At 42.9% G+C, this 27,084-nt stretch overlaps 1 protein-coding gene across 1 annotated transcript in view; it reads left to right on the top strand.

The window, feature by feature from the left end:
• The window catches only part of LOC126466705 (inter-alpha-trypsin inhibitor heavy chain H4-like), a 151,143-nt gene that overhangs the window by 70,619 nt on the left and 53,440 nt on the right, over positions 1 to 27,084 (top strand). The window contains exons 7-11 of the mRNA XM_050096403.1: positions 2,476 to 2,679; positions 6,729 to 6,876; positions 8,888 to 9,279; positions 17,377 to 17,655; positions 24,285 to 24,381. Coding sequence (XP_049952360.1) covers positions 2,476 to 2,679; positions 6,729 to 6,876; positions 8,888 to 9,279; positions 17,377 to 17,655; positions 24,285 to 24,381 — 1,120 coding nt within the window. The remainder of the gene's footprint in view (positions 1 to 2,475; positions 2,680 to 6,728; positions 6,877 to 8,887; positions 9,280 to 17,376; positions 17,656 to 24,284; positions 24,382 to 27,084) is intronic.

The raw sequence follows: 27,084 nt of genomic DNA, 5'->3' as shown, positions 1-27,084 counted from the left end.
ACTCACAGCTTTACTTCTGCCAGTACCTCGTCTCCTACCTTCCATGTCTCCGCAATATCCTTTCTTTCAGGAGTGCTAGGTCTGCAAGGTTCGCAGGAGAGCTTCTGTAAAGTTTGGAAGGTAGGAGACGAGGTTCTGGCAGAAGTAAAGCTGTGAGTACCGGGCCTGAGTCGTGCTTCGGTAGCTCAGATGGTAGAGCACTTGCCCGCGAAAGGCAAAGGTCCCGAGTTCGAGTCTCGGTCGGGCACACAATTTTAATCTGCCAGGAAGTTTCATATCAGCGCACACTCCGCTGCAGAGTGAAAATCTCATTCTGCGCAGAAAGTGTCGCTGCTTCTCTTGCCAAGCTGGTAGTAGGTGATGCTCCGAAAACGAACAGTAACATTGTGCACAGACGGTCTGCCGTGGAGGAACATAAGGCGTTAGGATAACATCATTACAGTAGTACACTAGAATGACCATAACTTTAGACCGCTCCATTCGCACCATCAACAGAACAGGCTCTGCTAAAGGTATACTATGCCTTCCACATCGCTGGCAACGGGTTCTACACAGTGCTGGTGACGACTTTGAAGGACGTGAACAGGTGCAAACATATAACTCTTTTGTATCGGTGGTGACGAAATAGTTGCCACTATTTACGTTCCAACCCTCGTACAATTTTCATTCGGAAAATGACACGGCTGTGGAGTCACGGCTGTTGATTATAAACGCATTCTGGTCCTTAGGTGTGGTGGGCAGGTGATTTGCTGGAGCACCGCCTATCCTGAGTTGCCAGGGCCTGTAACCTCTTTGATTCGATAACGTCGATATCTTCAGCGGCGGGATCGATGAATTTATTCGACAGAGATACAAACTGTATAACATCAAGTGGTACTCGGTTCAAAGTCTTATCCAGGTTAAGGAAAGCAAAGAAACCTTAAATTTGTAATAACAAATCTTAATTTAGCGCCGTTTTCTGTAAGTTGGTAAGCGTGCTACAGACAGCGTGCAGAATAGCCTGTAGGTGGCAGCACAGTGCAGATGCGCACATACCGTCGCAGTATCAGTATCAAGATGGCCGCCCGACTTGCGACTTGGACTAGGGAAGAACAGCATTCTCTTATTCGGTTTTTGCTTAGTGAAGGTGTGAAACCTATTGAAATTCATCGACGAATGAAGGTTCAGTACAGTGATGCATGTTTATCACAGCGGCAAGTCTACGAATGGAGTAGGAAGTTCGCAAATGGTGTGACTTAAGTGGATGATGTTCGTCGTCCAGGTCAGGCACAACGAATTGTGACTCCACAGAACATTGCAGCAGCCGAGTAATACTGAATGACATTGCAGCATGTTTACAGATTAGTCATTGGTCAGCACACCACATTGTTCATGATGTGCTCCAGTTTCACAAAGTGTCTGCAGGATGGGTCCCATGGCAGCTGACTCCTGAAATGAGAGAACGACGTGTTGATGCTTGTGAAGAACTTCTTCGGCGCTTTGAACGAGCAGGTGATGGCTTCCTTGCAAGAATCGTTACTGGGAACGAAACCTGGGTTCACCTCCACCAACCGGAAATGAAGAGAGCGAGCAAGTAATGGCGCCATTTCTCATCACCAAAACCAAAGAAGTTTCGAACAGACCCATCAGCAGGGAAGGTTATGCTGACTCTCTTTTGGGGCGAAAACGGCGTCATTTTGGAGCGTTACATGCCTAGAGGGACCACTATCACCAGTGCATCATACACAGATCTCCTAAAAAATCATCTGCGTCCTGCAATCAAATCAAAGCGACGTGGATTGCTGTCAGCAGATGGTCTTCTGCAACATGACAATGCAAGGCCCCACACTGCCCGTACAACAGCTGCAACAATCACAGACCTGCATTTTGAGTGTCTTCTTCATCCACCATACTCACCAGACCTTGCCCCAAGTGATTTCCATATGTTTGGACCACTAAAAGACGCAATGGGAGGAAAGAAGTTCCCTTCTGATGAAGAGGTACGGCACGCAGTGCATGAGTGGTTGTGTGGACTAGCAAAAAAATGTTTTTCTAAAGGAATTTATGCACTTTGTAAGCGCTGGAGGACTTTCATTGAGCGTGGGGGACATTATGTTGAGACGTGATACAGCTTTGTACCACTTCTGCATAGTAAATAATATTTAAAAAATATTGAAGGTTATCATTTGACTCTCCCTCGTACATTTTCTAAATCAGAAAAACAACGATTTTCATGTAGATGCATGGAGAAACTCATACACCGATTTAAAATTAAGATTACGTGAGCGCAAAGATCGAATATTAGTTCAACTGATACAAATAATCGGACTGCCACGCTTCCAGATAAGACGTAAGATGATCTCTCTGTAGCAGTGGTTCCTCTGCTATTACTGTAACATCAAGTTAAAATAGAGGTACGTAGACGCAAAATACGTTACCATTTTCCTGTTGTTTTCCGCTTACGTCTTCCTTTAGTAGTGGTGTCCCCGTGTGCAGGTGAGTGAGGACGGCTACTTCGTGCACTTCTACGCGCCTCCCGGCCTGCCGCCGCTGCCCAAACACGTCGTCTTCGTGCTCGACGTCAGCGGCTCGATGCACGGCCGCAAGATCGAGCAGCTCAAGGCGGCCATGCACACCATCCTGGACGAGCTCAACGCCGGCGACGTCTTTTCCTTGATACCTTTCTCTTCTGAAGTGCAGGTAAGGGTCATTTATGAGTCTCTGACGGTACAAAATAGTATTGTCCGTCTATGAAGGATGGCTGAAATGTTGTTTGAGTACGGTTTTAAATACTGTAACTCAAATCGTTTCAGACGAATGGGGATAAATCATTTTCATATTGGATATCCCCCATTAATGTCAACGGTCTTGCCGTAGTGGTAACACCGGTTCCCGTCAGATCACCGAAGTTAGGCGATGTCGCGCTTGGAAGGGTGACCGTTCGGTCTGCCGAGCTGTGTTGGCAAGCGCAATGCACTCAGCCCTTGTGAGACCAATTGAGGAGCTATTCGCCTAAGAAATGGCGACTCCGGCCACGAAAACTGACAACGGCTGGGAGAGCGGTGTGCTGACCACATGACCCTCCATATCCGCATCCAGTGACGCCTTTGGGCTGAGGATAACACGGCGGCCGATCGGTATTCTTGGGCCTTCAAGGCTTGTTCGGATATAGTTTTATCCCCCATTAATATGTCTTCTAAGCTCTAGCATAATCATTCACATTTCAGGTGGAAGCAAGCAGTACTCAACGCTGCTATTATTGCGGTAAGAGTAATAAAACACTGCACAAAAAACCTTTTTTCATGCGTAGCACAACATTTACAAGTGTTGTCATTTACTGCAGTAGTCTATGTGATTTTGCGTGTTTGTATTGTTCTCTACTTGTGATGGAGACTTATTTTCGATCCTGAAATGTGCTACGCTATCAATGTAAATACGTACCTGGCACAGTGTTATATTCTGTATATAAAAAAGATGACTGCAAGAGAAAAGGTGCGTAACAACACCCACATGAAGTTGTCACTTACAATACTAACCTTAGTATCTGCAGCAGGCATGAGGACGACGGGGACTGGGAAACAACTTGGGGACAGAAACCTGTAAGTGGAACGATCTGTTGTGCTAACAGAACTAAAGGAAGCGGAGGATCTGAATATTAATGTGTATAGTAACACTATAACATTGCAATAAAGTCCTGAAACACGTCGTGCTAAGGTTGAAAAAAAACATAACAGGTGCAGTGTTTCAGTATTTAAGTTATAACACAGTTACTCGCTTTCGAAAAATGTTCATTATAATGAATAATACTAGCTTAATACTACTACTTTGTGTATTAATTGATTTTAGACTTTGTTAATTCTTTTTAGGTCATTTCATTTCGCCATGCACCTCATTTTCATTTTATTACGTTTACTACATACGTCGAGCTCACATAATATATTTCCCTAACAGGTTTCTGTTTTTTAGGCACGAATTTCTTGCCGTAATCAGTCTGCACTTACATCCCTTTTTCATTTGCTATTGTCAGTTATTTTGCTGCCCAGATAATATTTCTTTTTCTCTGTATTATCTTTTTAATACCTTATACAAGGTAGTCTGCCCAGATAGTATTTATTTTTCTCTTTATTGTCATTTTAATACCCTATACAAGGTAGGCCGGCAGCGGTAAAACTAGGCCGCTCTTCGGCCACAGATATTACAATTAGTACAGAGGAAGACATACAAAATAAAAACAAAACTATGGACAAAAAACAGACACAAAGGAAAATACATGGGGCCGTTCACAGACGTTCCGAAATAAAAAAAGGTTAACACAGGTACATGAACATAGATGACAGAAACGACACACATGAACGATGGAGCACGGACGGTGAAACACTAAGGCACTAACACGATGGCACACAAAAAACCGATGGCGATATCTCCGGCGCGCGAATGTTGACTGTATGTGTAAGAGTCCGAGGACCTGCAAAAGGGGAAAAGGTTGGTGAGGAGGGAGAGGGGAGGGTGCAGATGCCAGTGTCAGAGGAGCGGGGAGGGGGAGGAAAGAAGGTAGGGGGGTAGTGGAAGACCGGGGGGAGAGGAGGGGGAGGATCAAAATTGGTAGGAGGGGTAGATGGAGGGGATGAGGGTATCATCAGGGAGGGGGAGTTGGCGGCCCAGATAGTACAAGTCTCTCACAACTTATAGTGTCTCATTTTGTAATCTACTCTTTCAGCGTCACATGACTTCATTATTCTGCTTCTTTTACTTCTGTTGATGTTCATCTTACAACCTTTTTTTAAGGCAATGTACAGAGTGAGTATAATTAAAATTAAGTTTTCAAACCGCTGTAGAAATAACAGCACTGGTTAGAATGACGTCGAATTACAACGGAATATTATCGGAGAAGGGGAAAAACGTATGGCAGAAGAAAAATAAATGGCTACAAAATGTAGCAATAGATGGCTCTGTAAGCATCATAATTTAATAATTGTCGACTACAAATGACAAATGAATCATACAACAATGCGTAAGGTGTATTTTTACATTAAACAAACTTACTTCTCAGTGTGCATGGGTGTACAGGTGTGATACTGTTAGTTGTGTAAGCCCATCCAGCACGGCAAGGTCATATCTCATCAGATGGGAAAAATCTATTTTTAACTATCCTGAGGCTAATAACATCATAAAAAGCATCACTCACATCGGTTTGTAATTGACCTGAGACCAAAAACCGCATAAGAAGCACAAATCAAAATCAAATACGATTATTAATATCTGTGTGACTGGCGGAAAACATGTTCAGTACGCTGTCCACTGTTGAAGTCGAGAAACAGCGTGTTCAATACTGATGTAAGTGTTTCTGGGGTTACGTTATGAATGTGTTTCGCAATGCGTGCCTTCAATGCAGCTAAGTTTGCAATCGGAACACTGAACACGACATCTTACAGATAGCCCAACAGCCAGAAGTCACACAGGGTAAGATCAGGTGATCGGGACGGCCAGGCTGTAGGGAAAAGGCGGCTGATAATTCTATCATTTCCGAAACGGCGCTTCAGCAGCTGCTTAACTGGATTTTGTAAAGTGCGGAGGTGCGCTATCTTGCATAAAAATGATCCCATCGACACATCCACGCTGTTGGAGAGCTGGAATGACGTGGTTGCGCAAAAGACACTCATAGTGCTTACCAGTGATGGTACAGGTAACAGGACCGGAAGCACCTGTCTCTTCGAAAAAAATGATGCCGTAAACCCGCACCACACATTGAACTTTTCAGGATGAAGTGGTACTGGTTTATTTGCGTGTGGATTTTCCGATGACCATATTCGACACTTCTATGTATTGACGTATCCTCTCAGATGGAAGTGGGCTTCGTCTGTTCACAGAATCTTCGACGACCAATCATTTTCCACTTCCATGAGCTAGAAATTCTAAAGCAAAGGTTTCTCTTGCTTGGAGGTCAACAGGAAGCAACTCGTGCACATGGGTAATTTTGAATTGATATAAAAGATAGATGTTTCGTAAGATTTTAAGCATCGTACTCGCGCTTATGTCCAATGTTCGAGTAATTCTCCGTGCACTACACGTTGCACACCACCACTTGTCTCCTCTTGCATTTCTGTGGCCACTGCCTCCACTGACGTCGAATCAATTCTGTTCCTCCCTCTACCAGGTTGCACACCGAAAGAACCCGTCTTTTCGAATTTCCGAATCATTTTCTCCAGACCCACGGCAAGAATCGGACCAATACCTTTTTTTCAAAACCTCCAGTGTCCGGAACTTCTGCAGAGGGACGTGAGCACAGTCAGCATTCTTGTAATACAGCTTTACAAGCCGAGCGCGATCCTGCATTGTGATAGTCATGGCGAACTTCGCAGACGCGAAAGGAGGAAAAGCCGTGTATCCGGTGTGTTTAAATCAACTTCAGTGGGTCGTGCGCATGACAGGTGTTTTCATTTACCTATCCTGAAACATTGACACATACAGCGCCATCTATTGCTCAATTTTCACACTATTTTTATTCTTCTGCTACACGTTTTCCTCCTTCTCCGATAATATTCCGTTATAATTTGACATCATTCTGACCAGTGGTGTTATTTCTACAGCGTTTTGAAAGTTTAACTTTCATTATAATCACCCTGTATATTCTGTCCTACTGATCATCCATATGCTTTGCTGTGTTCATATGAAGAGAGTTTTTGGCTTCGTGAATGAATTCTGTAGCATGCTGATGGTAGTGAGACTCGGATGGTGATGTTTGACTGCAGGTGTGGCATCCAGACGTGCCACTCACGTTTGAGTCTGTGTGGGATGGGAACCTCAACCCCGAGTTCAACTCCAGTGCCATCGTCGAAGCCACATCTGAGAACATCGTCAAGGCCAAAGACAGCATTAACTCCTTTGAAGCGAACGGAGGTATGTTGTAGTCTCATCCAGGACTTCAAGTATGCAGTAATTAGAATACAAAAAAATTTGCTATTTCTGTGTTTTCGCTAGGAAATGGATTCTTAACGCATATTATTGTACAAAAGAAAGCGTGGTGTGAGAGACAAATTATACAGTTGATCGTACTGCAGACATAACTGGAAATATTTATTGGTGGGACCAGATAAATCCTCTGTGCCGATAAAATGTTAAATCAGTATAACAAAAGGTTCACTAATATATTTTTGGAGGTAAAAGTGTCACGTCTCCTTAGCCACTAGTAAATGCCTTGTAGCAATCCAGTTGCTATCAGGATGACAATCTGATCCGACTAATAGACTGAAACAGATGCCAGTCAAAGTAAAAAGAAAATAAGTCGTACAAAGGACACCAAACTCTGGGTTTCCACGGGAGTAATAACAATTCATCGATTCAATTAGATCATGCCAAGTCTGATGCTTATATTAAACTCCATTTCCAGTTAGCCAATACTTCCATTCTGTTGTGATACTTCTACCTACTAAGCATGTGGTCGCTCACTAAATAAAATTTCCATGTCTGGACAAGGGAAAACAATTTAAAACTTCTGTAGGCTTCTGTACCATCAGAATAACTTTATCAGTCACTTATTTTCATTCCCAATTACATATACACAACCCTTAAATTGTCATATCAGCCCCATAGGCCCCTTCACCACCCAGGGATACCAACTGACCCCTCGACGTCGTGAGTTTGAGCTCCACAAAAAATAGTCATATATCAAGGCATCTTAGCCAATCAGATGCAAAAGCACAACTGAACAGTTTCATTGACCACGTCTTGCTGGTGTTAATAACACCTTTAAAAAGTTTATTTCGTACAAGTGCTGGAATTCACCTGCTATGAAGTGAGAATCAGTCTCCTGTAAGCCAGCATAGTAGGCTCCATCTACAACCCATTCAGGAGGAGTATGGAAAGCTCACCATCTCCTGGTTGGACCAAGCCCCCTTCCCCACACACTACAAATAAGCCCCAGCATCCACAATCCAAAAGGATGTCCCTGTGTGTGGCCGGAGATGATATATTGCCCATCGTCTGGTTTAGTGATGTTCTACCGATAAGCTTTATGTCACAATAGGTTTCCAGTTATGTTCTGTCTTTTAGCGTTCTTCTCCCCAGTCTGAAGACTGCCCCGAAGCCATTCTCCACGTTAGTCTACTCTGTGCAACTCTTTTCTTACCCGCATAACTACTGTATCTTATATCCATTTGAACCCAATTATTGTATTGAAGCATTGGTTCTAATACTTCTCACACATGGCCTTAGAAGAGTATAACTATAGCCTTGTTAAATAGTTAATCAATTTGAAACTCCCGCCGGCTGGTGTGACCGTGTGGTTCTAGGCGCTTCAATCTGGAACCGCGTGACCGCTACGGTCGCAGGTTCGAATCCTGCCTCGGGCATGGATGTGTGTGATGTCCTTAGGTTAGTTAGGTTTAAGTAGTTCTAAGTTCTAGGGGACTGATGACCACAGACGTTAAGTCCCATAGTGCTCAGAGCCATTTGAACAATTTTTTAAACATCCTGACAGATTAAAACTGTGTGCCAGAGCGAGACTCGAACTCGGGACCTCTGCCTTTCGCAGGCGAGTGCTCTACCCAGGCTGTGGTTAAGCCATGTCTCCGCAATATCCTTTCTTCCAAGAGTTCTAGTTCTGTAAGGTTCGCAGAAGAGCTTCTGCGATGTTTGGAAGGTAGGAGACGAGGTACTGGCAGAACTGAAGCTGTAAGGGCGGGTTGTGAGTCGCGCTTGGGTAGTTCAGATGGTAGAACAGTTGCCTGCGAAAGTAAAGGTCCCGAGTCACGGACCGGTACACAGTTTTAATCTGCCAGGAACTTTCATATCAGCGCACACTCCGCAGCAGAGTGAAACTCTCATTCACTTAATCAATTTTTCAAAAAAATGTAGTACAATTATTTGGAAGCCAAACGCTAACAACTTCACGTATGTTCGCGCTGCGTAGCCACGTACATGTTCAGTGCACTGAACACGGCACTGCGCGTGTCGGATGCCGGTGTGCACAGTGGGGGAGGGGGCTCGGCGCCGGGGCGACGTCGGCACGCGCCCATGCTGGTGCTGCTGACGGACGGCGAGCCTAACGGCCAGGTCAGCGACACTGACGAGATCGTTCGCCGCATCACCGCGCGCAACGCTGAGTCGGGCGCGGCGATCTTCACGCTGGCCTTCGGCACCGGCGCCGACTACGGCTTCCTGCGCCGCCTCGCACTGCGCAACAGCGGCGTCGGCCGCAGGATCTACGAGGCCGCCGACGCCCACCTGCAGCTGCGCAACTTCTACCGCCAGATCGCCTCGCCGCTGCTCGCCGACGTCACGTTCAACTACGACGGCCAGCAGGTAGGTGTGGGCAACGTTCAGTGCAAACCTCTCGCCAACAAAACTTCGTTTACCGGCTTCCCATACCACGTGCTGCATCGAATATAACCGGCAATTTTCCTTATAATTTGGCCACGAAAAAAATTAGGGTATGGCTTTTCTATAATTTCGTGTCATACAAACTTCTAACTTAGTGATAGTTCCCCAGTCTGGAAATCGATCGTTGTTTAAGGGGCACCCAAATGAAAACGACACAGTTGGAAATAAGCACGTAAACCGTTTATCTTTTCAAAACTAATCGTCACATCTGTTAACAATTTTATCCCACTGCGAGACACTATGGTCAATGCTTTGCCCATGGAACCATGACTGTACCAAGATGTGCACTCCTTTGTCTGATGCAAAGCGACAGACACCAACGTCTTTCTTCAGAGCTACAAAAATATGGAAATCCCATGGGCAAAGATCGGGACTGTATGGAGGATGTGTAACGACTTCCTACCGGATATTATGCAGCATAGTCTAAACAACCTCGGCAACATGATGGCAGGCATTATTCGGCAACAAAATGATGTCATCCATAAACTTTCCTGGGCGTTTGGACTACGCTGCAGAAGTTTCACAGGGAAGCCCTTTCACATACAGTCCCTGTATCTTCACTGGCAGTCTCATATTTTTTGAGTCTTGAAGAAAGGCATTTGTGGCTGTCGATTTGCTGCAGACAAAAGAATGCATGTCTGACAGTCTTGGTTCCATAGACAACAGTAGGCGTTTTTATATGAGGACATTGACCGTCTTGTCTCACAGTAGGATCTATGCACTGAAAAGCCAAATAAACTGGTACACTTGCCTAATATCGTGTAAATGTGCCGCAACACAACGTAGCATAGACTCGACTAATGTCTGAAATAGTGCTGCATGGAACTGATACAATGAATCCTGCAGGGCTGTCCATAAATCTATAAGAGTACGACGGGGGTGGAGGTCTCTTCTGAACAACATGTTGCAAGGAATCCAAAATATGCTCAGTAATGTTCAGGTCTGGGGAGTTTTGTGACCAGTGGAAGGGTTTAAACTCAGAAGAGTGTTGCTGGAGCCACTCTGTAGCAATTCTGGACGTGTGGGGTGTCGCATTGTCCTACTAGATTTGCCCACGTCGGTCGGAATGCACAATGAACATGAATGGATGCAGGTGATCAGACAGGCTGCTTACGTACGTGTCACCCATCAGAGTCGTATCTAGACGTATCAGGGGTCCCTTACCACTTCAACTGCACACTCCCCACACCATTACAGAGCCTCCACCAGCTTGAACAGTTCCCTGCTGATGTGCAGGGTCCATGGATTCATGAAGTGGTCTCCATAGCCTTACACGTCCATCCGATCGATACAATTTGAAACTAGACTCGTCCGACCAGGAAACATGTTACCAATCATCAACAGTCCAATGACAGGCCCAGGCGAGGCGTATAGCTTTGTACCGTGCAGTCATTAAGGTACACGAGTGGGCCTTCGGCTCTAAAATCCCATATGGATGATGTTTCGTTGAATGGTTCGGACGTTGACACTTGTTGATGTCCCAGCAATGCGGTCTGCAGTAATTTGCGGAAGGGTTGCACTTCTCTGTCGTTTAACGATTCTCTTCAGTCGTCGTTGGCCCGTTCTTGGAGGAACTTTTCCGGCCACAGCGATGTCGGAGATTTGATGTGTTACCGGAATCCTGATATCCATGGTACACTTGTGAAATGGTCGTAGGGGAAAATCACCACTTTATCGCTACCTCGGACAGGCTGTGTGCCATCGCTTGTTCGCCGACTATAACACCACGTTCAGATTCACTTAAATCCTGATAACCTGGCATTGTAGCAGCAATAACAGATCTAACAACTGCGCCGGCCGAAGTGGCCGAGCGGTTCTAGGCGCTACAGTCTGGAACCGCGTGACCGCTACGGTCACAGGTTCGAATCCTGCCTCGGGCATGGATGTGTGTGATGTCCTTAGGTTAGTTGAGTTTAAGTTATTCTAAGTTCTAGGGGACTGATGACCTGAGATGTTAAGTCCCATAGTGCTCAGAGCCATTTGAACCATCTAACAACTGCGCCAGACACTTGTCGTCTTATATTGGTGTTGCTGACCGCAGCACCGTATTCTGCCTGTTTACATATTTCTGTATTTGAATACGCATGCCCATACCAGTTTCTTTGGCACTTTAATGCCTATTAATAGTTATCGTGATTACTTTTGAAATATAAGCGATTCATTTGCTTTTTTCCACCTGTCTCGTTTTCATTTGACTGTGTCTTAGATAAGAGGTAACGCTACCAACATTTGCTGATATTTCCTTTATACAGGGATTATTGTCATGATCACAGTTTCGAAATTTTACATTAAAGGAAGAGTTGTTCCCTAACTAAAGGGGCCATACCAGGACGTTGGCAAGACAGATTTCTGCCAAGGACAAAGTGACACGGGGGACGTAATAACTGACCAAAAAATTAAACAAGAAAGAAGGACAGCTTTTAGAACGAACCACAAGAGCTACGCAAGGCTCCCTACCTCCCTCCCCCATGTGTGCCAATGTGCTCCCTGCGAGAAGAATTCTTTCCCCTGGGATCTGATGCTGTCATTCTTAGTGATTTCGTTAGAGTCATATTACTAGGTAGTGGCCTTGGTGGTAGGGGGTAGATCAGTAATCTGCCGTGGAGGTCCATGTTCATTTCTGAGTAAGGCAGCATATCCTCTCAGCCTGGGATGAAAGTGCGACTGATTTTCCACTCTACATCTTCTAGCGCTGTGTTGTGCGAAAAGCTGTACACTACTTGCAGTCAGGCTATAAAAAAGTTCACAGGTTGAGTGCCATAGACTTTAGTATCGCAAAGAAACGGCCACCACAGAACAAATTTCTGTCTGTACCATGATTTATGTGCCAACAGCGCACTTCGTTACTCAGCTGCTGCCTGCACAGTTCATTAATATTCAGCAACAGAGTTCTTGCTGCTATTTCGCTGTGGTATTTTAGGATCTCAAAAGCCGATGAGTGAATGCGGAAGCAACTATGCTGTTCGCCAGAAGACTTTCTATTTCTGTAAATTTTGTTGACTGATGACTGGAGCGAGATGTGACAGTAGAGGAAACCTGCTAGCAAAAGATTTGGAGAGGATATTAAATACTTCCCTTCTTGGTAGTATTTTTGGTGCTCACAAATTCCGTTTGCTGTGATCAGCTGTGTACATAAAAATGAGTTCGAGAATAATGCATGTATGGCTTCTTAACAATATTATGGAAGTTGTTAGTCCTCGTGTCTTTAAATTGCTGTACTTCGTTCATCAAAGTTGAATCCATGTGTAAAGAAGTCTGTTCCATGCTATTGTTGGTCATCGGGTGCATTGTTCAAATAGCTGGTGACTGGAAGCACGCTTTACATATGCATTAACTATGTTTTGTTATATTAGCATGAATGAAACTCTAAATCATGCTAAAGCATCACTGTGATAAACGCTTAATCCATATAGTTCTTGTATCAAATCTCACTGGACAGTTGGTTTCACTGTGGCAGTCGGTCGTGCTCATCTGTGTTAATGTTCAGTAGCTGCCATAAACAATAAAATATACATTTCATTTTCAATTTTTTTAGAAAGTTTATGCAATTTGTAATTTACAAAGATACATTGAATTCGTTATGTTTAGTATTTTTCATCATTACACTTCTTTCAAATAATAGCTTTCGAGAGTTTTTAATCTATATTAAACCTTATAACGAAATTTCAAAATTTGCTAGACCTGTGTAGACAAAATTGCTAACAGGACCGACAAGTGATAATCGAAGGAAGCACAGTGCTAAAAATCTGCCAATACTAGTCACTGAATGCTGGCCCCTATTTTGACTGGATCAGAGGGAGGATTCTTCCTATCTGTCGGTCAGAGGGCCTGAAAATAACGTAACGTAGTGCTGAAAAATAAAGTAACAATTGGAAACTAGGACGCCTGAAGGCGTTTCGACTCAACATTAAAAAAAAACACCTTAACCATGACAGGCATTGTCGACAGAAGACATAATGAATTATAAGATAAACAAATGCAAAAGACCGATAGTGAGTCAGTGTCAGCTTAGCGGCAGTGACCGAAATGTCGAAGGTTAACAGTCATACATACACCGTAAAAAACAGTAAATGTAGCATACGATGCTCGACATAAGCTTTAGCATTTTCATGCGGAATGTTTCAATAACACTCGCCAGAGAATTGTAAAGGAATGACAAGTGTGTGAGAGAGCAGAAATTTCTTAAAGTCGGTTTCACTGAACCGTCTTAAAACATCAAAACAAGGGAATGGGTTTGCTAATAAATACACAGTCACGATTTTTAAATTTCTTTTGTTTACTTACATATGAGATATTCACCCACCAACAAAATAATTTCCGATTCCTGTCAATAACAAGAGAAACTAGTGAAATGTGATGTAAGCTTACAAAGTAGGGCAAGATACGGAAACGAGAGAATGGCGTTTAACATTTATAGACCGTAGGCTCTTACGACGTTGGCGAACTTATGAATGAGATAGTTTAAGGTTTTGTTGGTTTGGAGCAAGAAGTTCCAACGCTGCCCATTGCGCTACGGACGCCTGCGAATGCCAGTCAGCTTGCACACAGACTGGTGTAGGCAGTATAGGCTATCCTCAAGGTGGATTTCTTGCAAGCGTTTTATGTATGCGTGAGCCATGTGGTCACGCCACGTTGCTGCCAGCAGGCCAGGTGAAGTATGACGACTTATCAACGGCCTAGGGGCTTCAATACCTGCACGTTAGCTTTCGCTCACCCCTGTACGCATGCACACGATGACACGGGCAGACAGGGCCAGGTTTCAAGTCTGGTGGACTGTACAATCTCTGTGTCTAGCAATGTAAATTACTTAATTTTGTGAATTTTATTGGATGGTGGATATTCAACAGTGCTGTATCAGCCATTTAGGTTTGAAAAATTTATAGAACGAGGTAACCTGGTTTAAAATGGAATAAAATATACTTTTAAACTGCCATACCAAAAAATGTAGTTACATAATATTTTTGTTTTTTGTTTTTTGGACTGTGTGTGCATATCGAAACTCCTGCTACGCAAAACCGTAGCATGCAACCAGATAAACCAAAACAAAACGGCACAGCTCACTAATGAAACGGAGATTTTTTGCTTGATAAACCGTAAGCCACCCTCATAGGAAGTGGTGAGGAAGTCTTGATATACCTAATGGTTAGCACTGTACATTGTGTGTGGATTTCTAAGGGACCAAACTGCTGAGGTCATCGGTCCATAGATTTACACTCTACTTAAATTTACTTAAAGTAACTTATGCTAAGAACAACACACACACACCCGTGCCCTAGAGAGGACTCGAAACTCCGGCGGGAGGGCCCGCGCAGTCAGTAACATGGCACCTCTAACCGCGCGGCCACGCCGCGCAGCTAATGATTAGCAATGGCGAATATAATGCCCATGAAAAAGTTTCTAATGCTATCTGACTCGAGGAAATACCCCTCGTCAAACAGAAAACATTTTCATATAAATGTCCGCAACGTAATTATAGGAGCCTGTATATCTCAAGAGTAACACAAGTACATAAGCAACTAACTTCGTGAAAGCAAGAAGTGGCACTAACAACTGTTGGCATCTTGATTACAGCGACAGGCAGTGCACAGAAGCTATTTACCTAAGCATGTCTTCTTAATTTACAGTGAATATAATAATTAACTATTCGAGAAACCATTCAATAGAACTCCAGCATCTCTTGTAAATAAAATAACAATATTTCAGCGACACACGTAAGCAGCAGCGACCAGCAACAAGGTAGTGGACGTCGACTTATCTTGCTCAGTAACTACTAATGAACTAGTACTCCCAGATTTTTGCTGAATTCTAGCATCTGCTCCCACACATGCCACACAATACGCAAACTTGATCATCAGAATGAGTTTTACCTCAGCCAATAGTTTGTCTGACCTCACATCAACAAAACAGTTGCCTTCTCTTTCAGAACATTTACGTAAAGCATGAGTACAGAGAAGGCTTTGTCTTTGAAATAAACTATGTAACTCTTACTGTTAATAATCAGTTGTATTATTCTTCATATATCAAACATAAATTACAATTTCATCGGAAGAGTCTTATTCGTATTTCATTTCCTGTAATCGCAAACGTAATCCGATACCAACCACTAAACAAACCATGAACTCCTAATCAGTTTTCATATAGAACAATCGAACTCAAAACTGAATGAAATGAGCTTAAAAATGATTTAGTTGTCAGTTTATTAATAATTTGCTATCTGTTTATTCCTACAATGCTGTATCCAAATACTCTTCCAGTATAATACAAAATAACGACCTAACTCACTTCAAACTGTAGAACATGATTCAGCACAGCAAAATAAACAGTAATGAGCTTACTGGTAATCTTGCACGCTGTACAAACTATTGAAAACCATGGATCTCAGCCACGCAGAAGTGATTTCATCAGAACAGCAAGTTTGATGAAAATAAACCTCCCATGGGAGGTACGTCTTAGCAGCTATCTGACGACAGTAACGCAGCTAGAACCACATCCGGATATGGAATACAACTTCCTTTCGAATATGCTATCACGTGGGAACCTATACTATCCAAGCTGATGGTCGACCGCTCAGCAGTGACTATGTTTCCGAAAAGGTGGTTGGTCACAGAGTTTACGAAAGTAGCTACATCGATACGTACTGAAGCTGGTTAGGTTAACATCTCAGACATAGTTGTAAAATAAATATTATGGATCTTGAAAAAGGAAAGCAGTTACTGAGTCAATAAAAGAGCCAACTAAACGGGCATTCCAATAGATGAAAATACCGGAGTATTACAAACACTATGTGATCAGAAGTATCCGGACATCGGGCTGAAAATGACTTACGAGTTCGTGGCGCCCTCCATCGGTAATGCTGGAGTTCAATATGGCGTTGGCCCACCCTTAGCCTTGATGACAGCTTCCATTCTTGCAGGCATACGCTCAATCAGGTGCTGGAATGTTTCTTGGGGAATGGCAGCCCATTCTTCACGGAGTGGTACACAGAGGAGAGGTATAGGTGTCGGTCGGTGAGGTCTGACACGAAGTCGGCGTTCCAAAACACCCCAAAGGTGCTCTGTAGGATTCAGGCCAGGACTCCGTGCAGGCAGTACATTACAGGGATGTTATTGTCGTGTAACCTCTACGCCACAGGACGTGCATTATGAACAGGTGCTCGATTGTGCTGAAAGATGGAGTCACCATCCCCGAATTGCTTTTCGAAAGTGGAATGCAGGAAGGTGCTTAAAACATCAATGTAGACCTGTTATGAAAAACACGACCACACCGTAACACCACCACCTCCGAATTTTACTGTTGCCACTACACACGCTGGCTGATGACGTTCACCGGGCATTCGCCATACCCACACCTTGCCATCTGATCGCCACATTGTGTACCGCATTTCGTCACTCCTCACAACGTTTTTACAATGTTCAGTCGTCCAATGTTTACGCTCATTACACCAAGCGAGGCGTCATTTGGTATTTACCGGCGTGAAGTGTGGCTTGTGAGCAAGCCACTCGACCATGAAATCCAAGTTTTCTCACCTCCTGCCTAACTGTCATAGTACTTGCATTGGATCCTGATGCAGTTTGGAATTCCTGTGTGATGGTCTGGATAGATGTCTGCCTATTTCACATTACGACCCTCTTCAAATTTCGGCGGTCTCTGTCAGTCAACAGACGAGGTCGGCCTGTACGCTTTTGTGCTGTACGTGTCCCTTCACGTTTCCACTTCACTATCACATGGGAAATAGTGGACCTAGGGGATGTTTAGAAGTGTGGAAATCTCGCATACAGACGTATGACACAAGTGACACCTAACCATGTTCGAAGTCCGTGAGATCCGCAGAGCGCTACACTCTGCTGTCTCACGATGCCTAAAGACTACTGCGGTCCCTGATATGGTGTACCTGGCAGTAGGTGACAGCACAATGTACCTAATATGAAAAACTTGTGTTTTTGGGGGTGTCCGGATATTTTTGATCACATAATGTAGATCTGCAGTTAAAACTGCTAAAAACTGTGGATTTCTCAACAGGTGGACGAGGACTCCCTGACGACGTCGAGGTTCCCGACTCTGTTCGGCGGCGGGGAGCTGGTGGTGGCGGGCCGTCTGTCCTCCGGGACCAGAGAGCCGTGGTGTGCCGTGAGGAGCAGGGACGGCAACGCGGCAGACGCCGTACCGGCGCCCGCCGTGGTCAACGTGACGTCAGCAGAGCGACTGTGGGCCTACCTGACGGTGCGGCAGCTGCTGGACCAGGACGCCGCAACGCCCAACGAGACTGTCCGCACCAGGGCCAAGGACATCGCTCTCAGGGTAACACACCGATCAACATAAAATGTTTACGCACTTGACTGGTACTGTCCAGTGATCCAGCAAAGAGAGACGAATACCCGAACGGGGTGTTAATTGCATCATTACTCAATCGTTCTTGGGGACGTATCCGAAAGAACAGACACTACGCATTTATGAAACCAACTCGCCTGGATGGAAAATGAATCCACCACCTTCAGTCAGTATGAACAATTACGTTCGACCTCCTGCGGGAACCTAACAGTCCTAAAAAAAAGAAATCAAAGAAGCATTTTGTGTACGTTAATTCATAAAAATCTGCAATTGAAAATTTTGACATACTTCCCTACTGGCCTGGTGTCACTCAGCGAAAGTTATCATTATGTAAAATAAACACTACAAGGTTGGTATTGTAACAGAGCAGCCATGGAATTCCAGGTGAATGTTCCCCATAGCATAATACTGCCCTACCGGCGTGCGACCGTGCTGCGTACGTTTCCAACAGACATTCGCCTGAATGACGGGGTATCGAACACAACCATAAACCTAGAGTAACAAGAAAGGTGGTTTATCCGAGCAGGAGACACGTTTCCATTGATTCACAGTCCAGTTTCGATGATCCCGCACCGACTGTAATCGTAACTGACGATTGTTGGGTCAATATAGCAAAAAGTAGGGGGCTGTGCTCCTTGTCCAAGAATGAGCGCTGAACGGTGTGCTCAGAATCGCTTGTGAGTGCAACAGTATTGTTTCCTGTCGTCGAGGCCGGCCGGTGTGGCCGTGCGGTTCTAGGCGCTTCAGTCTGGAACCGCGTGACCGCTACGGTCGCAGGTTCGAATCCTGCCTCGGGCATGGATGTGTGTGATGTCCTTAGGTTAGTACAGTTTAAATACTTCTAAGTTCTAGGGGACTGATTACCACAGATGTTAAGTCCCATAGTGCTCAGAGCCATACACACTGTCGTCGAGTCTGCCACACATCGCCGCCTATCCTTCTTTACAGTGTAGGCACGCCTCCGACTTCGAGCTTGTGCGTTGAGGCCTGGACGTCAAGACCTTATTGTCTCCTCAGGGTTTTACCATTTTCACCCGCTTTTCGCAGATACTCACGACAGTAGCACCCCAACGGATGGTGGTTGATAGGCGCAGTGCCATAACGATCTGTCCTTTGCGAGAGTATCTCCCTCATTTTCGGCTCGTATCGTCAGTATAACAATTCCCCTTTGGTCTCTGCTCCGATCACAAAAAATGGTTAAAATGGCTCTGAGCACTATGGGACTTCTGTGGTCATCAGTCCCCTAGAACTTAGAACTACTTAAACCTAACTAACCTAAGGACATCACACACATCCATGCCCCAGGCAGGATTCGAACCTGCGACCGTAGCGGTCACGCGATTCCAGACTGAAGCGCCTTTAACCGCACGGCCACACCGGCCGGCGTTCCGATCACATACTTAAACTATCACATCAGATACCCTCAGACCCACCAGGCAAGTACAATAGTTCAGGAACTGAAATTTGATTCCATATGTGACTGTAACTGAATAAGAATCAATTCTTTCATTTTGTTTCCGTGACAATAAAATAATAATGTCATCTGATCACGGAGTTGGACAAAATCGAACCTCCTGCTGTCACAGACTCGCAGCGAGCGTTTACATAATCAGTATCTCCGAGACTCGTCTTTAATTTACACGGGTTGAACTTTGCTCGGCAGCAATCGCTTTCGGCTGAAATGAAAAATACGAGAAGAAAGCGAAAAATCATTTCTCACGCCTTGAAGAAATTAATAAAATTGTAAGTGTTCTTTGTTCTCTTTACCGACTGTTACTGAAGCGGGATAAATATGTGTGCCCTACTACACATTTTGACATTACAAAACATCCTTGTGTTTACGCGTGAAAAATACACAGGGGAGGAAGTAATGGTACATACTTCATTATTCTTATAACTTGAAAGCTGTCATAACCTACAATTTTACACGCTAATGTACTCAAACGAATCAACAATTTAACATTGACTGGTTCTATTGTTTTAGAGTATTCATCTTGTACATAGCGCTGTGAATAAATTTTATCACAGTGATAAGTACAAGATATATACTGTAAAATAATAGAACCAGTCAATGTTAAATTGTTGATTTGTTGCAGTACATTAACGTGTAAAGTATTCTTCTTGTGCTAATCACTGTGATAACATTTATTCACAGTGCTATGACTATCAAGCCAGGTTCCCTATGATCTGGCCGCTATATTTCTTAAGCTACACTTTATGTGAAATCTAGTGTAGTAAACCTACTTTGAAAAAATATGTTGTATCGCTAACACATGATGCTTCTTGTCATCTAGTACAATTTAAAAACAAATCCTACAACTAAAGTCTTCTTGATGGCCTTGAAGTCTAGGTCTACGTGAAAAGAAGCTGTGATGTTTTCGCGAAGTTGCTATTTATGTTCATTCTTTATAATGCTTCAGAAACTGCTGCCTAATAACACCTTTATACGTGTCGTCATTGGGATATTTATGATGTGTATTTCCCTACTTTGTCTTTGGGGATGACATGTGTCCCTCATTCCGTAGTTTTTAAAACTCTGTTCGCACTTTCCATCACCTTTCTGTAAGCTGTTCATCTCATCGTCGGCAGATCACTGACGTCAACGGCAAGCTCTCGCGACTGCCGGTGGGGCATTTCCCGCCATCACTTTCCGTGACTCCAGTATGAAGTAGTGAAGTAGTAGTGCGCTGAACTGGGGCGTGGCTGCACTTAAATGATCAAGCCAATTCCAGCTATGGTTAATTTTGTCTAGTTTCACCTAGTATAACGTATTACGTTATCAGCTCTGCCAACGATGTTTCCTCATAGTATATTCTGAAAATTATTTAACTAAATTCGGTCATCAATCAGTAATAAGAGGCGAGTTGGACTGCTTCAAGACCAGCTTTTTCGTAATCAGTCATTGTAGTTCGATAGACGCTATGTCTAAAATTTTTGTTTGAATACAGAACAGATAATTATCACAGATGAACAAATTCCGCTTTTAACGTGCCACGGTGAGGTGGGTGGAGGGGGGGAGGGGCAAGCCGCTGCACATTATCAGCGAAATGGGCAGGCTGATTTGCACCTATCCAAGCCGAGGTAGATGGGTCAAATGTTGAGAATAAATTTGTTATCATTTACAGGTTAGATTTTTTATCTCAATTGTTCTTTTTTCTGCTCTTTTAATCCAAGCAGGCTAAAGGAATCCCGCTTGCCTACCTGTCTTCCCACTGTGGTGCGCAGCTGGTATTTCTGTAAGTTTTCATTGTAGCATTTTTAGTTGGGTTCGGAAGTTGATGAAATGTCTTATTACACGAGTATCACATACCGAGGTTCAGTAAAAAACAATCATTTTGGTTCATTGTAGGCCAGAAAATGGTGGATTTTATTGGTCCTTTTCTTCCTTTTCGTCATATTTGGGGATTATTTATTTGTTTGGGTATGAACGGCTTTCTCTGCAACTACGCCCTCTGACTACATGTACTGGCTGTTCTCATTTTGAATCATTATCAGGTCACCTCTGATATGTTTTCTGTAGCAAGCGGAATCATCTCTGAAAGTGGAGATCTCTTGCATTTAAGAACTTGAGGAAGTCTATTATAGTGTAACGCCAACTAAATTAAGGTTTTTAAATTCTACTTTCTGTAACCTCAGTGTGTTTCAGTCTAATATAACCATAGTTATACCATTTTTAATTACTTTTTCCGGGATGCGTATTGTGAGTTCGCCGAATTCCTTCTGAGTGCCCAAAATAATTCATTCTAAACTCCTCTAATGGATTGTAGTAAACGTGAAGTTCATTTTTCATATTAATTATTCTGAAAAGTACATACCAATATTTCTTCGCACTAAGTTACATACCACCAAAATGAGGTTTTAATATCCACTGAGCCTTGTTTTTCCCTATTTCGTTCAACGTTTGCCCTACGTCTTGAAGCCTATACACTGCAAAACGGTGTCAGCTCCTTAGAACATATTTGCACACACTTTGTCCTCTTTCAAAAATTTTATGGAATGAGTAAACTGTTGGTCAAATCTAAAAATATGTAACATACTCTAGGTTCCTGAAGGAGTATTCAGTAACTTCCTAGATAGTTTGCATCGCGAGACACCTTCTGATTCGTTTGAAGCTGCCTCATAAACGCGCGAAAAGTTTTTCTCTCTTGGACTTGGACTCTGTCGTGGCTGGTACATATTCCCCAGTTCTTTAATCTCCACTGTCTCCTTTAAGTTTGATTTTTTAATATTGCTGCTTCCTCATTTATGATCAGGTAGCTCCAGAAAAACTATCTACGCAGACATATGCCTGGCTATTCTGTATTCACGTTGGTCTAATGGCTCAAACTGGTGTCAGGTGCGGCAGGCTTGCGGAAGCCCGAGTTGGCACGTTTTAACCATTGCCCCTCAGTACAAATGCACTCCTCTATCTCCGTTGCTACAGGCTGAGTTGATTCAACCGTTTTGCTGTGGAGATAGAGGCAAACAGGCTGGAAAGAGAATAGCGGTCGCTGTGGTCGAGCAGTTCAAGGCGCTTCAGTCCGGAACCACGCGGCTGCTACGGTCGCAGGTTCGAATCCTGCCTCGGGCATGGGTATGTGTGGTGTCCTTAGGTTAGTTTGGTTTAAGTAGTTCTAAGTTGTAGGGGACTGATGACCACAGAAGTTAAGTCCCATAGTGCTCAGAGCCATTTGAACCATTTGGAAAGAGAATATTTACACCTCTGCTAATTATAATACATGCTTGTGTTTCTTTTTGCTAGCGAGTAAACTTGTAATTTCGACGTTTATGTGGCTTTTATTTGACGGTTCTTATCAGTGGCTATTATTTAATGAATTTACCTTATTTTTACTTAAGTATTTGCGATTAATGAATTGAATGCTTATAGTACTATTTGTCAGTACTTGCAAGGTCATATCGAAATTATTTATCCTCAATTTTTTTTTAATATTTATATGAACAGTTTCTTGAATATTGATGAGCACGACTACTATTCTGAGGTGAGTTTGCAGTTGGTTATGGTTAATTATACGCAACGTTGTTTATGTCCAGTATATCAGTCCAATGTGATGTAGATCCCAACGATGTGAGCAATATTTTAATAGGTAGGACCCATCAGTGTTCTGTGACGAATTTCCTTTGTAGTCTGGTTGCATTTTCACAGTATCGTATTGGCGAACTGCTGTCTGTCACCCGAAGTACTTAAAACACCATCCAACGTCTTCACTGCACTACATATTCACACAAATTATCACACTCACGCAGTTGTATGAATTCACTGCTTCCAGCTGTGAGTCATTGGTGGTGTAGTCATGGGATACTATGTATTTTCTATTCCTGAACATAAAAACCAAGCTGTCAGTATCTGTACCAATTTGAAATCTCGACAATGTTCGACGGTATATTTGTGTACCTTGGTTAAGTTATGCTTCATGATTGATAACTGCATCATCTGTAAAAGTCTGAGGTTGTTATTAATCTTGTCTACCAGGCCATGAACATACAACACGAACAGCGATTGTGCAATATTCGCCTTAAGTTACCTCTACATCCAAGATAACACACTGCTTCATCCTTACCAAGAAATCCTCAATCCTTCCACAAATTTCGTTTAATGTCCCATATGATCGTAGTTTCATTAACAAACGTACGTGTGGTGCTGAGTCAAACGGCTTTTGCAAGCCAAGAAAAAATGAATCTGCTTGACAGCTTTGATCCATTGTTTTCAGAATGTTATGTGAGAAAATCGTGAGTTGGGTTTCGCTTGATGGAGGTTTTCGGAATTCATGCTGGTTGTCATGTATAAGTTCATTCCATTCGAGATGCTTCGTAACTCTGAGCTCAGAATATGCTCTAAGATTCTATATCAGAAAGACGCCAGTAATACTGGACGGTATTGCTATTTGGAATCAGCGTGAATTATGGTCTCTCAAATTATGCCAAACACGGGGTTATCGACCGAAAATGCAGTCGAAGATAGTAGAAAAAAATTATTGGTTTTTCTCAATACAATGTTTTTAAATCTGTTAGTAATTGCTCACAGATCTTCGTTGCTAATGTCGCTAACGGTCGACACTACGGTGGCGCCTGATGAGGAACTCGCCGGTTCGCACCTTGATTGTTAAAGACATTCCCGTCGACAATATTCAGTCACCAGACGGAGTGGAGAAGGCACCTATGTTTTCTGATCACCGTATTATCGAATTATGCATCGGTGTTATTTCAGTCAATGTCCCTGGAACTGAGGGCGGGCGACATTCCTTAGAACAATTTATATGTGGAGAGGCAACTTGAAGATCGCAGTAGCCCTTAGCGATATTAGATAATTATAGAGAAGCAAGTTATGTCACATTTTTCATTTACATACTGACCCTTAGCAACGCCAATACAAAAGCACCTTCCGAGCTCGCGTCACAATCATAGGCGCGACATTGTTCTACAGACGGATAAAGATGGTTACCTACAAATGAAGGCAAAGCATTCAGTTTCCTACAAATGACAAGGGAAGTGATGATAGCAGTATAATTATCTTCTTTATATCATACCCTGCCTCTCATTCCTCCAGCGAGACGTTTGATCTATGTTGGTGAATCTCTAAATTCTTCTTTTCTTCCTTACAGTACTCGTTCGTGACATCTGTTACGTCACTGGTGGTAGTCAAGCCGAACGCAACGTCAGCAGTCAACCTCGACGAACCCGACGCGCCTGGTTTAGAAGGTAATGATGATCCACAGATTTTCGGCGTGCGCTTCCATAAGTAGTGACATAAATCCGGTCCGACTGTTTCCAAATAAAATATAATACTCTTTTATTCCTATATCCAATTACCATCACCACCAGGTCATTATTTTATTCCATGACTTGTTTCATTAGCGTTAAAAGTTAAGCGTATTCTAAAATTCTTCCGTGAAGCGCGTATGTAAATTTCTCACACTATCATTCGTCTGTTTCACAAAAACCTTAGTGAATCAATGGAGATACTGTTTTAATACATAGGGTATCAATCATAGAGTAGGAACATCGATGTAGCGAGATTGCATATCGCCAACATTAACCTGGAACTATCAAATGAGTTGAATGCAAAGCTGTTTGTTTACACGTTGCGCTAAGATTGTTTTTAAACACATATCTATTAGTAAAACAGGTAAGCTGAATAATTGTTGCAGCTACGAATACAAATTGTAATACGTCAAACTCGAGTAACAAACAGAATTTCTTATAATTATCGTTCTAGTAAGAGACACTTTATGAGTTGAAAAATATTGAGAAATAGTATAGCAAAACCTAACTATCGCAAAGCTGATTTACGTAACGGAATGGGTTTATAATTTTGAGACAATTGATAGACAAATTCGATTATGTGGGAAAGTGCTGCAAGTCAGTCCGTTGAATATGTCCACATTTGGAGGAATGTTGACCTGCACATAAGGATTACGTAGATCTCCAAACTATTGTGCTTATTTTAAAGTAATTATAATAGAAAAATAGTACGTTTTAGCTTACATAAACAGGATACAGCAGTTAATCAGAAATGGCATGCGAAAAGATCCTAGCAGATTGGTCGACAAAATGTAAGTACACTGGTTGTTGCTAAATTCTGAATACGTGTAACAATGTTTACAAAAAATTGTCCTGCTTAGAAATATCCATTTATAAACTGAATACTGACTCACGAAAATTTTCTTTTTAAAGTTTAGTCAATACAGCGTCTCATAACTTTGCGAAATGAGTAGCCAGAACGTTTAAATGAATTTTAAACACGCCTAAAGATCCGGCTTCCTATCATTGCAATTACCACTTGACCAACGAAATTTATAAACACGCCGTCTCAAAGATGAAGCATGTGCTATGAGCATACTTGGATCACAATTGTAGCTAAAATGTTTTCTCACGCAGACTGAAGCTACTGAATAACAGAATGAACTACGGAATACTCGTGCGAAACTGTTAGCTGCTTCGTAGGTAGCAAAACAAACTTTCTTTCTGTAGCCTGACAGATTGACACGAAAACATTATTAGCAATTTTGAGCTGAATTAATGAGTACTGACTGTGCAAGCAACTCTCAGAAAGTAAAAACGTGTACTGAAGGCTAATGACCAGATTATAATCCCTAATAACGTTTATTCATAAAGTCCATGAACGCAAGTCTTAGTAAATAGAATCATTAAATGTGTCGCATCAGTTTAATGAAGACAGGAGGGCGTAAATAAATTGAAAGAGACCGTGTGTAAATTTCAACTCAAGACACAGCTCATAGTTCATGGGAGAGCATAGAGTCACATGAACTACATGGGATTCTGTACCACTGCCTGATTCTGTACCACTGCCTAACAAAGACGTTACTCACGACATGTTCAAGAAACCGACGAAAGTAAAGAATCTTTAGATCAACGACAAAGGGATTTATTTAATTCGCCTGCGATCCAGATGCACAAGATACACCAACTGTGACCCACATGGATCGAGACCACTTACCTCACAGTACAAAACATGTGGAATAGTACAGACGTGTTTAGTCTGCAGTAAAGTATCACGCCAAACTACAGTTTGCAATGTGTTACCTTATAACTTGTAGCTCGGAGCCAAAAAATGCAGGAAGCAAATGTCACTGTTAAGTTTACACATATAAATCCAAGCTGAAACAACCACCCAACCTCTGCGTCTACATATGACGCTTCAGCCACAGCAAAGCACCAGACGAGACACTTTGTATCACATCCAAATACGGAACATTCCGTCCCTGGCACACAAACGCAGACTTCCTATTGGGCGACACATTCGGCTTTACAAAGAGCGTCGTTTAGACTCACTATCTCGAGTGGGCAAAGACTGTCATCACCACAGTCATCGATTAGTGGTCACAGATGGTCTGACCACAAGTGCTTGCGAGTTACATGTAGAAAATATCAGGAACCAAAAGTTGACACCAGTTACAGTTAACTTTCAAACTGGCGTGTAAAATAAGCACGCACAATTACTGTTCCTGTTTTTCCAACGAAGTTTAAACATATGGCATCAGAAAGTAAAAACAGAAGAAATTTCGAGCTCGCACCGTAGCGTAATTTATGGAAACATGGGAATACGATGAAATAAAGTACAAATCTTAGAAGAAAGAATGACTATTCCTATCTTTGCTTATAATAAAAACAGCTACATCTGAGCTGTGACACTTGTCGCCAATAAGAGAAGTTTCCTTTATATTTACTAAGATGGTATCTGTTCTTTCGGACATGTCCGAAAGAACAGATACCATCTTAGTAAATATATAGTTAAGGCTCACCGACCACTTGACCATCTTCTTCTGTGCGAATGCACAAACCGTGCCCGAACTCTTACGGGAATCGGCAACGCGCCGCGAGTAATGAGTGTAATGGGCGGGGGCACTACGAATGTAGTGCGGGACAATACGTTGAGAATGT

This window comes from Schistocerca serialis, chromosome 1, assembly GCF_023864345.2.
Source record: "Schistocerca serialis cubense isolate TAMUIC-IGC-003099 chromosome 1, iqSchSeri2.2, whole genome shotgun sequence".
NCBI lineage: Eukaryota > Metazoa > Arthropoda > Insecta > Orthoptera > Acrididae > Schistocerca > Schistocerca serialis.
The sequence above is the reverse complement of the archived record's forward strand: the minus strand, read 5'-3'. Positions and strand labels throughout refer to the sequence as shown.